This window comes from Eriocheir sinensis, chromosome 12, assembly GCF_024679095.1.
Source record: "Eriocheir sinensis breed Jianghai 21 chromosome 12, ASM2467909v1, whole genome shotgun sequence".
In the NCBI taxonomy this organism is placed as follows: domain Eukaryota; kingdom Metazoa; phylum Arthropoda; class Malacostraca; order Decapoda; family Varunidae; genus Eriocheir; species Eriocheir sinensis.
This window is the reverse complement of record NC_066520.1, coordinates 24,205,434-24,219,386: the sequence shown is the minus strand read 5'-3', so window position 1 is coordinate 24,219,386 and position 13,953 is coordinate 24,205,434. Positions and strand designations below refer to the sequence as shown.

Genomic DNA, 13,953 nt, shown 5'->3' with positions numbered 1-13,953 from the left:
GTGTCACTGTAAGATTCTTTGCTGGGAAACATGTGGCAATATGAGACTTCCTTTGCAAGCTTGAAGATAAATGAATGACACCGTTCTGTCACCATAAGACTCTGCTCAGCACCAGATCAACAGAACAGCACAAAATAAGCAGATTAGTTTATATGCGCTGATGATGCAAGCTGGAAAGTTAACTAATCAAGGACAAGAGCTTTAATTTAGCTTTACATCAGAGTTTATGTACACACACACACACACACACACACACACACAGGTTTAGTCACCGTTGGTTTACCCTTGGAAGGACCACAGGGGGTCACTTTGGAACACAAGTGGAGTGCTGGCACTTTGCTGGTAGCTGGAAGTGGCAGAGAAAAAGCGTTACTCCTACACTGAGCTTAGGGGTCACTTTACCATACACTAGCAGCTTGCAGGAGGGCAAACTCTTGCTTCTATTGACATCTGACTTCCTTGCTAATGCTTCTACATGCTGCATTCAAGCTGTCCTATTCCAGGCAGTAGTTATAACATTCATCATGCATGTCTTAGGCCGAGCAGGTACAGAGGCAACACAGCACACAGCAGGCCAGGGAACAGCACAGCCATCTCAGCCGTATAAGGTCCTGTTATATCATGCTATACAGTCCTTTGGTAAGCCCATATTTTTAAACATATCAGCACCTGTTTGAAAAGCATCTCGTAGAAGTTATTGCTGGGGGGAATGTTTTGTGATGCTGGTGATAATTTTACATGGCTTCTGCATCTTGAATGGAAAAAATCACCCATGAAAACCCAGTTAATCTTCCCTGTGGCCTTGGGAAACTGTCGTAATGGGAAACCAATACGTTTAAGAATATGGACCATGATGCAGTAATATGAGGCAGCTGTGTGGTGTGCTGTGTGCTGCATCTACCACTGTTGCAGGAATCTAGCAGGAATCTAGAGTACGCTTAAGTAGTATCATGCATGCAGACACTTAACACTAGACATTCAACAGTCCATGCTAACCATATGACATGCTGTTTATATAAATTTATAGAGCCTGGCATATATTTAGAACAATCTCTCTGACTTTGATGCAACTGTCAATGGAAAAACTATTGTCATTAAGGTTAGCGTTGCACTTTGCCAAGCACAGACCAACACTAACACCACATCACTAGCCTATACGGCCTGCCTCAGCCTACCTTTCACCCAGGAAGTCCCTCCTGGTGGGTGGGGGAGGGAAGGGCCCGACAGGCTGGTGGTGGTGGAGGGGGGGCAGGCTGGGGCTGTGGCCATACGTTGTGAAAGAGTGCTGGCCAAAACTGTAAATGTAAATAGGAGCTTGGAACACAGGGAAACACTTACGTATACAGCCAGGGACAACACTAGGGTGGTTACGTACAGGCAGCCAGTCACGTAACACAACCAGGGACAACACTATGGTGGTTACGAGCGGGCAGACAGTCACGTAACACAACCAGGGACAACACTATGGTGGTTACGAGCGGGCAGACAGTCACGTAACACAGCCAGGGACAACACTAGGGTGGTTACGTACAGGCACATAACACAGCCAGGGACAACACTATGGTGGTTACGAGCAGGCAGACAGTCACGTAACACAACCAGGGACAACACTATGGTGGTTACAAGTGGGCAGACAGTCATGTAACACAACCAGGGACAACACTATGGTGGTTACGAGCGGGCAGACAGTCACGTAACACAACCAGGGACAACACTAGGTTACGTACAGGCAGACATTAACACAACAACAACAGCCACAACACTAGGAGAGGTACAAACAGGAGAGAGAGTGAGTTAGCTAGCTAGGATACACTACTACTAACACTACTAACATGGCAAGACTTATATTTTTCCATTGTAAGTAGCTTGGTCTCTCTCTCTCTCTCTCTCTCTCTCTCTCTCTCTCTCTCCCCCCCTCACCTCAGCTCACAGGCCCCACAGGATGTCACCCCACAGTATGTCTACAACCCCCACAGACATGCCCCCCACAGACACAAAAATGACTGTGCCCCCCCATCTCTCTCTATCTCTCTCTCTCTCTCTCTCTCTCTCTCTCTCTCTCTCTCTCTCTCTCTCTCTCTCTCTCTCTCTCTCTCTCTCTCTCTCTCTCTCTCTCTCTCTCTCTCTCTCTCTCTCTCTCTCTCTCTCTCTCTCTCTCTCTCTCTCTCTCTCTCTCTCAGGTCCCCTCTCTCTCTCTCTCTCTCTCTCCTCTCTCTCAGATGCCCTCATGCAGAATGCCCCATTGTCTAGTGTGGGCATAGATATATTAATGGCATACAGATAGATATATTATGCCATAGTTTACAGTCTCATAAATTCGATATGAGACTTCCTTCCTTGTAAACTAGAGTGAATGACACTTAAGTTCTGTCTGCCTAAAAGTAAGCTATTACTGAAAGATTTTAGATCAGAGAAGATAAGAAACAAAGGTATATTCTTGCAAGCTATTATCAGATTCTAGTTGAGCATGAATTTTGACATGGTAGAAGAAGGTACTGTATTAGATTTTAGGTCACAGAACACCCAACTTTTGACACTGGAAAGGTATATCAGTTCTCCATGCTCTCAGCCATCCATGCAGCCACTCAGGCACCAAAACCACACCACCAGACCTCTCAGTAATACATGCACACTCCCCAGGCTCCAGGTGGAAGGTATTATATTAGATTTTATGTCACAGAACGCCCAACTTTTGACACTAGAAAGGTATATTAGTTCTCCCTGCTCTCAGCCATCCATGCAGTCACTCAGGCACCAAAACCGCACCTCTGGACCACTCAGTATCAACATGCACACTCCACAGGCTCCAGGTGGAAGGCATTATATTAGATTTTAGGTTACAGAATGCCCGACTTTTGACACTGGAAAGGTATCAGTTCTTGCTCTCAGCCATCCATGCAGGCACCAGAACCACGCCTCTGAACCACTCTGTAACACATGCACACTCCGCAGGCTCCAGCAATCCATTTTTTTTTGCCATTCCATCAAGACACAACACTCACCTCAACAGCTGACCACCACGACCCTATATACTAACTTCCGGTGAGACTGATCTTGACCAGCACAACACAGGGACTGCTGACTGACTGACTAACTGACCTTGCGGGCTGCTGGTCAGGGTGGTGCCACTGGTCGGACACGGCTTGTGGCATAAAGGTCGAGTTTTCACGTGAGGGGAAGGCGGAGTTGTCGAGGAAGCCCTGGTTTTGGAAGGTTATGGCGAAGCTCGGGTGGAGGATCTCATTCACATTCTGATTCTCAAGCTGGGGGTCGCCGGAGAACCTGGGGGCGAGGGGTGTTAGTGGGGCAGGCGACAGGCTGTTAGTATGGGGTAGTCTGACCAACCTTAACGGGGGAGCTTGGGCGAGGGCAGGCTATAAGAATGGCTAGAGTGATCATGTTCCAGTTTCTGTATCTTTGTTTTTTGTGGTACAGGAAGAAGCTCAGAGGCAGAGTTGAGGCGGGAAATCACAGAGAGAGGACGGGAATATACGATTGAAGAAGGAGGAAGAGTAAACACGGAGGAGAAGGAGGAAAAAGGAATAGAAGAGAAGGAAAAGAGGAATGGGAGAGACTCAAAATCATAGAGAAAGAACAGGAATATTAGATTGAAGAAGTAGAAGGAAAGAGAGAAAAACAGAATAGGAGAGAGAAGGAAGGAACAGAATGAAAAAACAGAGAAATCGGAGAGAAAATAAGTGGAACAACATAAAAAAATGACATCACTATAAGCCATGAATCACCTCAGCATGCCACACCCTATCCAAGTCACCATATAAGACTGATCAAACTATACTAGGAAAGGAGGAGGTGTTAGAGGGAAGGGGCTGAGAGAAGGAAGGTTAGGGAATCTCACACAACCAGAGCATGTATTCTTAAACGTATTGGCCCCTCGATATGTCTGTTTCAAAAGTTGTTGCTATGGGATTTTCACGGACAGTTTAGTGATTTGGAAAGCCTGTCGTATAAGCTGCTATGGGCTTTCATGGCCCAGTGTAGCGACCCCGGTGATGGTTTCACATGCCCTCTGCTCCTTGAACGGGAAAAAATCATCCACGAAAACCCGGCTAATCTTCTCTGTTTGGAAAGCCTCTTGCTAAATGGGTTTTTCATGGACTGTTTTTAGATGCCTTAGGGACAATCTCACATGCCCTCTATGCCTTGAACGGGAAAAAACACCCACGAAAATCCTGTTAACCTTCTCTGAAACAGTTGTAATGGGGGCATGATACGCTTAACAACACAGACCCCAGACCACTCATGCAGGGCAGCTTACCTATCATCCAAGTGCGAGGAGTAGCCAGGGGGGATGGAGGGCGTGGTCTCTTCATACACCACATAGCTCGGGTCTTCATCCAGGGAGGAGTTGAGGCCAGACTTGGCGATGGAGTCAAAGGATCCCGATAGCCCGTTCATCCTGGCAGCCCCGCCCACGGCCTCCTGTCCCTTCATGGGCATAGCGCGCTGGGGGTCCTGCGAGAATAGGACGCTGTTACGATCATGTCCTAGAGTGTCTTAGTATGATGTTAGGCTCAATATTAATAGTGTGTGATGTTAGACTCAATATTAAGAGTGGAATGCCATCACAGAGAGACAGAGAGAGAATTATCAGAGCAGGAGGAGGAGGAGAATGACCAGGGCAGGAGGAAAGGAGGGAAGGGATATTATGGAGGGAGGAAATACTGTCACAGAGAGAGAGAGAGGGAGGGAGGGAATTTTTAGGGTAGGAGGAAAGGAGGGAAGGGAATTATGGAGGAAAGAAATACTGTCAGAGAGAGAGAGGAAGGAAGGGAGGGAACTTTTGGGGTAGGGGGAAAGGAGGGAATTACCAGGGAAGGAAGGAGAAGGGGAGGGAAGGGGGAGGAAAGGAGGGATTCACCAGGGAAGGAAGGAGAGAGAGAGGAGGAAAGACATGACAGACTAGACAAGGATATCCTAAAATGTCCCTTTAATATACTAGAATGTCTCCAATGAGAGCCTAAAATGTCTCCTAAATTCATTCCTCTTCCTCCTCCTCCTCCTCCCTGTATAAAGAGTAGAGAGAGAGGAGGAAAGAATGGCGGACTAGACAATGATATCCCAAAATGTTTCCAAAGATAGCCAAAAATATCTCCCAAATTAATCCCTTTTCTTCTTCCCGCTCCTCACCCACCTCTATTATCCTCCGCCGGGTGAGGTCGCTGAAGCCGCCGGTTGTCGTGGATGTGGATATGGCTGAGCGGTTGGAGCGGATGGACGCACGGATGGAGTTACGTCGTATGATCCTCTCTTTGCGACGCTCCCTTGACTTGCACGCCCAGCAGGACACACAGGCAGCCACCAGGATGAGGCAGCCCATGGTCATCGCTATGGCAGCCACAGCGAGGGGGTCTGAAGCCCACGCCAGCCGGTCTATGGTCTCGTCTGCGTCTGAGGGAGAGAGAGAGAGAGCGAGGGTTGTATTAGGGGGGAGAGAGAGAGAAAGGAGGAGAGATGTTATATATAAGAAAGAAAGAACTGTGTAGAGAGAGAGAGAGAGAGAGTGAGAGTGAGAGTGAGTGTAGAGTTAGAGTTACTGATGCTCCTAATAAACCAATATGCCAGGATAACTTCCTTTCTTAACACCTCTGAGGGTCAGGTTCAAGGTCTATTAGTAGTATTGGCACTCACAACATGACTGCCAAGCCTGGAAGCTCCCCTCCTACTAATACTCTTGCGGCTTAATCTTATTCCCCAGTAAAGCATATGATAGCCAAAGGAGGTCAAACTCTATATGGAAAAGCTTTGATACTCATATAAGATCAGGGAATTCTCAGCATGTGTAGGGGAGGATGGGGACAAGGAGTAGAAGATTGTGTTTAATGAAGGTCTTTGAGAGGAGGAGAACTCAGCATATGTAAGGGAGGGAGAGACAGGGACAAGGAGTAGAAGACTGTGTTTAATGAAGGTCTTTGAGAGGAGGAGAACATATGAGGGGAATGACATATACTAAGATCAGGGGAATTCTCAGCATATGTAAGGGAGGGAGAGGCTGGGACAAGGAGTGTGTGTTTAATGAAAGCCTCAGAAGGGAATGATATGCGAAATCCAGTTGTTTGTGACCAGACTGAGGCTCCCTAGCTAACACTGTGCCTGCTACACCAATACTAACAACAACAAGTAAGGGGATGAAAGAGAGGAAACATGGAAGGAAGGAATGAAGGAAAGAGAAGAAGAAAAGATGAAGGAAGATAGAAAAAAAATATACATACCTACACAAGGAAATGGAAAAATGAGGAAAGAAAAAGACTGAAGAAATGGAGAGAAAAAGAATGAACACACACACACACACACACACACACACACACACACACACTTACCAGACTCGCAGATGAAGGGCAGCTTGAGATTACAGTCAACCGAGCGGACTTGTCGGTAGACGAATGCGGCGCAACCCCTGATGACGTCCAGATGCTGTACCCAAACCATGTCGGACTCCCACAAGTATTCCGGTTGCTGATCCTTCAACCAGTGCTGAGGGAAGGGAGAGGAAGGAAGGTTAGGGAGGATTAGTAAGGAGGGAAGAAAGAGTGTAATAGACATAGGGAGTGTAATAGACTGCAATGGGAAGAGAAGGGAAGGTTTTGAGAGGAGGTGAAGGGAAGGGAATGAAAGGGAGAGGTTTGAGAAGGAAGATGAAGGGAAGGGAAAGGGAGGGAAGGGAACGAAAGTGAGAGGTTTGAGAAGGAAGATGAAGGGAAGGGAAAGGGAGGGAAGGGAACGAAATGGAGAGGTTTGAGAAGGAAGATGAAGGGAAGGGAAAGGGAGAAGAAGGAGAGGGGAGAAAAAGGAAGGGAAAGGGAGGGAAGAAAGAATGAGAAGGAAGAAAGGGAGATCTGAAAGCCTGAGAAGAAGAAGAAAAAGAAGAAGGGTCACAAGATATCCTTCCTTCCTTCCCCTGGGTGAGCGTCCTAAGCTTACCAGAAAATGCCAGTCACCTTAGGACATTACAGGGCTGGTATTTTTGTTTTTTTCATTGTTTTTGTATTCGCAATAATTTCCTATTCCTCCATTTCTTACATCCTACTCCCGAGGGTCACAAGATATCCTTCCTTCCCCTGGGTGAGCGTCCTTCTTACCTGCACCTCCCAGTACCATTTCTGCAGGAAGGGGAGCGAGGCGTTGTCCCTGCGGCAGAACTCCTTGGCCTCCTGGTGAGTGACGGGCGCCCCAATATATAAGTAACAGGAGTCCCCGATGAGGGTGTAGCCGGGCTCGCACCCTTGGAGCAGTGAGAAATTGTTCTTCTTCCAGTTGCTGCCGGAAAAGAGGAGGCTGTTAGTGCCACAGAAGGGAAGGAACAATGAGACTTGGAATGACTTAGAAGAGCAAGAAGTCATGGAGGCAAAGGGTATGTATGTATCTAAGGGAAAAACTGGCCCTGTACACTAGGACTAGGTACATACAACAACACAAACACACATAACAAGATACATATAAGTGTTACAATACCATTTTTCGTACCTGTAATCAACGTGGAGGAGCGTTTCGTCATCCGTCTTGTCGTGGATGCGCCCAGACACCGCCACGGAGGTGTTGAAGCCCCACCAGTTGCTGCGTGCGTCTATGGGGGTCTTCCACACGTCGGACCTGCACGCCAAACACCCAGTGCCGGTGAGAGTCAGTTCTACACATCTCCAAGCACAGCAAATCTAACCCAAGCCTATACATACACAAAAACACCCATGAAACTTGACCTGTCCCACCAAAACACCGATGAAATTTGACCTGTCCCATTAAAACACCCATGAAAGTTGACCTCTCCTTCAAAAACACTCATGAAATTTGACCTGTCCCATTAAAACACCCATGAAATTTGACCTGTCCTACACAAAACACCCATGAAATTTGACCTGTCCTACACAAAACACCCATGAATTTTGACCTCTCCTACCAAAACACCCATGAAATTTGACCTCTCCTTCAAAAACACTCATGAAATTTGACCTGTCCTACACAAAACACCCATGAATTTTGACCTCTCCTACCAAAACACCCATGAAATTTGACCTCCTTCAAAAACACTCATGAAATTTGACCTGTCCCATTAAAACACCCATGAAATTTGACCTGTCCTATGCAAAACACCCATGAATTTTGACCTCTTCTACAAAAAACACCCATGAAATTTGACCTGTCCCACCAAAACACCCATGAAATTTGACCTGTCCCACCAAAACACCCATGAAATTTGACCTGTCCCACCAAAACACCCATGAAATTTGACCTGTCCCACCAAAACACCCATGAAATTTGACCTCTTCTACATAAAACACCCATGAAATTTGACCTGCCCTACACAAAACACCCATGAAATTTGACCTGTCCTACACAAAACACCCATGAAATTTGACCTGCCCTACACAAAACACCCATGAATTTTGACCTCTTCTACATAAAACACCCATGAAATTTGACCTCTCCTACCAAATACAAAAAGTTAATCCAATGCTGCTTCTCTCTACAAGGAACTGAACTCCATAACCCATTGATAAGAAGTATATAATGACCTCTTCAATCTACCTTCTCTATACCCCCTGAAACAATGGGATCAGATACTTTATAAGCCTTCAAATAATTAGTGCAAAAAGCTAACCCAATGCTAATCACTATAATATCCAGTGCTGTTGCTCCTAATGTTACTACTACAACCATGAGCTTCTTGCTACTGTGCTAAAGGTGCCTGAGTGCCTCTACAAAGCTTGGCACTCGAGGATGAGAGAGTAAGAGAGAGTGCTTGACCAGAGGAGGGAGTGGTTGTTAAGATGCAGCGAGTGTGTGATATAGAAGCCTTGGCAGTCTATGCATCATTGGTAGCCAGAGGGACAGTTTGCATGTACAGTTGTGCCTCAAATAGTACGGTTTCCAATAGTTTGGTTTCGGTTTTATATGGATTGTCACAGAAGATCTTTTAAGGATTTTTAAATTTCCTGCTCGTTGGAAAAGTTAAAAATCCTAAAAAAATCGTCTTGAAAATCCACATAAAACCGAAACCGAACTATTGGAAACCGTACTATTTGAGGGACGACTGCAACGTTGCCAGATTGTCTTACTCAGCCTCTTATATATACCAACTTCTGACCCAAAAACTGTCTCGTGGATCCCAATCACTTATAAATATCGTTGAAATAGTTAATTCCTGATGTTTCTTGGCAATAGGTAGGCGTCAGAAATCGGCAAATACTATGCTATAAGTACGATAATCTGGCAACGGTGGACGACTGTACATAGTGACCTCTCTTCTCTATCTACCCTCATCATCATCATCATTATCATTTCATTTGCCGTCCGTTTTCACTCTTCCTGAGCCAGCGGTTGGACACTCTATGGCTCTCCTCCATTCTACTCTGTCTTCTGCCTGATGCTCATCCAATCCCATCAGTGCCAAGTCTTCCTGTATACACCTTCTCCTCCACACTGTAAACTTGAAACTGTCCTATATATCACTGGTAGGCAGAGAGACAGCGTGCAAGCATATACTGACCTCTCCTGCCTGATGCTCATCCAATCCCATCAGTGCCAAGTCTTCCTGTATACACCTTCTCCTCCACACTATAAACTTCAAACTGTCCTATATCACTGGTAGGCAGAGAGATAGCGTGCAAGCATATACTGACCTCTCCTGCCTGATGCTTATCCAATCCCATCAGTGCCAAGTCTTCCTGTATACACCTTCTCCTCCACACAATAAACTTGAAACTGTCCTATATATCACTGGTAGGCAGAGTGACAGCGTGCAAGCATATACTGACCTCTCCTCCACCACCCCTACCCTCTCCACTCTGTAGCCTGGTGTGTCTGTGCACTCGGTGGATATGTTGCAGCGTCTGAAAGTGTGACAAGAACAGGCAGGGTGAAGCAACATGCAGGAGGGAGGAGGGGATTTAACGTACTTGAGATCCACTTAACTACCACCACTACAGTACCATGGGGATGTCTTAGGTGCTGGGCTCAGGGCATGCTAGCTAAGGGAAGGACGGCAGGAGGGAAAGTATATGTTTGATGGTTATGAGTTACGAGTCTTCTAGGAGCTACGTAAGGGATTATAAGGAGTCGGAAGGGTGTCTTTCTCCGTTACAAGTTACGGCAGTCTTCTAGAAGCTACGCAAGGGATTATGAGGCGTCTGTGAGGGACAGGAGGGCGTCTTTCTCTGTTACAAGTTACGGCAGTCTTCTAGAAGCTACGCAAGGGATTATGAGGCGTCTGTGAGGGACAGGAGGGCGTCTTTCTCTGTTACAAGTTAGGGCAGTCTTCTAGGAGCTATGCAAGGGATTATGAGGTGTCTGTGAGGGACAGGAGGGTGTCTTTCTCTGTTACAAGTTAGGGCAGTCTTCTAGGAGCTACGCAAGGGATTAAGAAAAGTCTCGCTGGGAAGCAATGCAAAATTCAAAAGCTCTCACAAGACTCCCTACTGTTACTGTTGAATTATTAACTATTATAAGAATGAGATGGACAGTCATGAGGCATTGGAGAGAACATGTAACTGTCCCATCATAACCTAAAGTCTTGCTGGGCCACACATCTGAGGTTCCAGAAGCTGTGAAAATCTACTGAGAAACTTGAGTGTCTCTGGGAAAATCATGCACTACAAGCTACTGGACACCTCCACCGCACCACCAGCAGTGCCACCACACACACACACCAGCTGGGCCGTGAGCTTACCGACGTAGTCCAGACCTGTGCCAGTCAAGGGTGCCATGGAGGAGGTGTGTGGGGGGTGCATGAGATATATGGGCAGATTAGGACATGACACTGGCTCGGACATCACTAGCTATGGGGGACACTTTAGAACATTGTCATTGGGGGCATTCTTGGTATTTAGGGAACGTCAGGCAGTTTATAGCCATTGGGAGACACTGCACAGAATGGCTTCAAGATATATGGTGACTAGAATTGATTGGTTAATGGTTTCAAGAGTATATCATTGACAGACTTAGAGGAATAGATATGAAAACAGGAAAACCAAAGTGTGTGAGTGTGTGAAATATGATTATAGCCATTGGAAGACACTGCACAGAAAGGCTTCAAGATATATGGTGACTAGAATTGACTTGGCTATAATGGTTTCAAGAGTATACCATTGACAGACTTAGAGGAGAAATATAAGGTCATTTGAAGGCTGACTAATGCAGAAAGAAAGAAAAAAAAAAGAAAGTTGAAGGGATTAAATTACTGAAGGAAGAAGATTAACATAGAAAACTGAATAATGAATAGACACACACACAGAGACACACAGACTTAGAGAAATTGATATAAAACAATAGGAATAAATATGAAAACAGAGAAATATAAGGTCATTTGAAGGCTGACTAATGCAGAAAGAAAGAAAAAAGAAAGTTGAAGGGATTTCCAAGTTGCTGAATGACACCAAACCAGCTTTTTAATGTGTCCTACAAAGAATGAAGGCCTTGAATTTGTGCATCACACTAAAAAAGAAAAAAAAAATCCAATATATATGAAAACAGGGAAGCCAAAGTGAGTTCCCAAGGGAGTTTCACGAGATGTTTCAAGACCATTCCGTGCAGTATCTTGTGGGCTGAAACTAAATGGCTCGTGCATGGGCTAGACCACTACACTGCATCTCATGTGATAGGCAGTGCATAACCCCAGTATGTGCTGCCGTCACCACATATAGTATCACATGGATGGACATTACTTTCTCTAGGCCTAAAGTGAATCATATAATCTCTTCCATGTTGAGTATTTAGAATTTCATGAAGTTAAAATGAATATAATCTGGTAACAATTGTATCTAGTATTTTAAATTGCCTTGTAAATAATTATATATATACTTTCTGAGCCTGTAGGGCATAGATATTGCATTAGAAATTTATAAGTACCTGAAAAAGAGAAGAATGTTATAATGGTCTCCTACATATGTGGTTGAGTATGTGGCTGTGTGTGAGTTTACTGGATATGTGGTTGAGTATGTGGGTGGGTGTGAGTTTCCTGAGTATGTGGTTGTGTCTGAAGTTACTGGATATGTGGTTGGATATGTAGCTATGCCTGAGTGTCTAGGTATGTGGTTGTGTCTGAATTTACTGGATATGTGGTTGAGTATGTGGGTGGGTGTGAGTTTCCTGAGTATGTGGCTGTGTTTGAAGTTACTGGATATGTGGTTGGATATGTAGCTATGCCTGAGTGTCTAGGTATGTGGTTGTGTATGAATTTACTGGATATGTGGTTGAGTATGTGGGTGGGTGTGAGTTTCCTGAGTATGTGGCTGTGTTTGAATTTACTGGATATGTGGTTGAGTATGTGGCTATATGTCTGAATTTTCTGCATGTATATACTAAGAAAATATACAAAATATGGTATGTGACTGTGACCTTGCTTTTCATTGACCTTTTTGAGGGAAACTGAGCATCTAACATTGACCACATTGAAGGAAAAAGAAATATTAATATACTTTGAATCACACATTAAATTTAACCCAGTAGCAGCAATGGGCCAAATCTGTGCCATGATATAAACCCCCCAAAAAGATGATACATAATCTGATCACAAATTCTTTGATATATATTACGAAATGGTTTGTGTGAGGGGTGATTTTTTCTCATTTTTCTCGCTTAGAGGGACCATTAAGAAACATATCCCTGCTGCTACTGGGTTAAACAGCTATGAACCAAGGATAATCAATTTTTTTAATGAACCTTTTAAAACAGACTGAGCAAGTTCCTAACAACCACAAATATCAAGTGAAATAAAGAACTCCAATAGATATTTTGAACTACACATGAATTAAATAAGAACGCAAATCTAATACGAACTGAAAGAAATATTGATAGATAATTTTAATGCCACAGTGAATCAAACTCCATCGTAACAAGTGACCAAAAATCAACAACAAACTCTATAACAAAAGAAAACGTATGAGATGAACAAACCAGGCAGGGGTGACTTACACAGACTCATTGACGGCCACAAGCTCATATGCGTTGTCCCAGTTATAGAATACATTGTCCACGAACTGCTGTCCGGCGCTGCCCGCAATGATGGTGCCCTGGTAGGTGGGGTCACGCGCCACATTCCTGCATATCAAAGCCTCGTTAGCTCACCCAAACAAAGGAATAGCGAGGAGGCAGAAAGTGCTCTTGTATACAAAGACCCAGGATTGAAGGTTCCCCACATTGCCTATCAAAATCAAAGGTGCACTTCTGTACTTCCCTATTCAGCTTCTTACTTAGTTTATGTTAATTTATTTCTCTATTCAAGGGGTTAAGAAGCACTCACTTGGCCAGGCTGTTGTGTGAGGTTGTCTGGTACACTGGCAGGCGCACTTTCTGGAAGCCATAGATGTCCAGGATGTGGCGGCCAATGTTGCTGTGAGCATAGTTGTGCGTGAAGACCGACACAACCTGAGAGAGAGAGAGAATCAGGGAGAACTGTTCAGGTGGGGCATTACGAGGGAGACTAAGGTAGGTTTACAAGCAATGAGAGAGTAAGGAAAAGGAAGGTTAGAGAGCTGTTAAATAAAGAAAAAGAAGAAAAAAAAGATTAAGAAGGAGATACATTACAGGAAGAGAAGGAGGAGGAGGAGGAACCCATCTAGTACCCAAAACACCCATGAAATTTGACCTACCCTACCCAAACTCCTCTGAAACTTGACCTGTCCTACCAAAACCACCCCATGAAATTTGACCTACCCTATCCAAACACCCTGAAACTTGACCTACCCTACCCAAGCACCCCTTCCCTTACCTGGGCCAATGTAATGACGTCATGGTAGGGGGAGAGTGACCAGCTGAAGTCATTGTAGGCTATGAGGGCGTGCTGGTAGGCAGAGTTCTCCCTTGAGGCCATGTAGAGAGCCTGCCAGTGCTTGGTGCCCACAAAGAGGTTGTTGGTGACGTTGGCTTGGAGCTTAGTGGCCGCCCCAATCGACCCAGCATAGATGTACAGCCCGCCGGTGTTGTTGTGGACGAGATTGTTCT

General features: G+C 45.1%; 1 protein-coding gene across 12 annotated transcripts in view; it reads right to left on the bottom strand.

The window, feature by feature from the left end:
- Positions 1-13,953, bottom strand: part of LOC126997715 (protein bark beetle-like) — a 53,986-nt gene that overhangs the window by 2,855 nt on the left and 37,178 nt on the right. The window contains exons 26-37 of one of the 12 annotated variants that reach the window (XM_050858957.1): positions 13,721-13,951; positions 13,253-13,377; positions 12,925-13,050; positions 10,682-10,696; positions 7,483-7,608; positions 7,098-7,275; positions 6,339-6,492; positions 5,153-5,409; positions 4,277-4,473; positions 3,100-3,282; positions 1,176-1,295; positions 284-346 (exon numbers count right to left, since the gene is read on the bottom strand). In XM_050858957.1, the coding sequence (XP_050714914.1) occupies positions 284-346; positions 1,176-1,295; positions 3,100-3,282; positions 4,277-4,473; positions 5,153-5,409; positions 6,339-6,492; positions 7,098-7,275; positions 7,483-7,608; positions 10,682-10,696; positions 12,925-13,050; positions 13,253-13,377; positions 13,721-13,951 (1,775 nt within the window). Of the gene's footprint in view, positions 1-272; positions 347-1,175; positions 1,296-3,099; positions 3,283-4,276; positions 4,474-5,152; positions 5,410-6,338; positions 6,493-7,097; positions 7,276-7,482; positions 7,609-7,976; positions 8,029-8,144; positions 8,184-8,332; positions 9,558-9,690; positions 9,846-10,681; positions 10,697-12,924; positions 13,051-13,252; positions 13,378-13,720; positions 13,952-13,953 lie in introns of those variants that run through there. The other 11 variants (XM_050858956.1, XM_050858962.1, XM_050858958.1 and 8 more) reach the window with 11 other exon arrangements.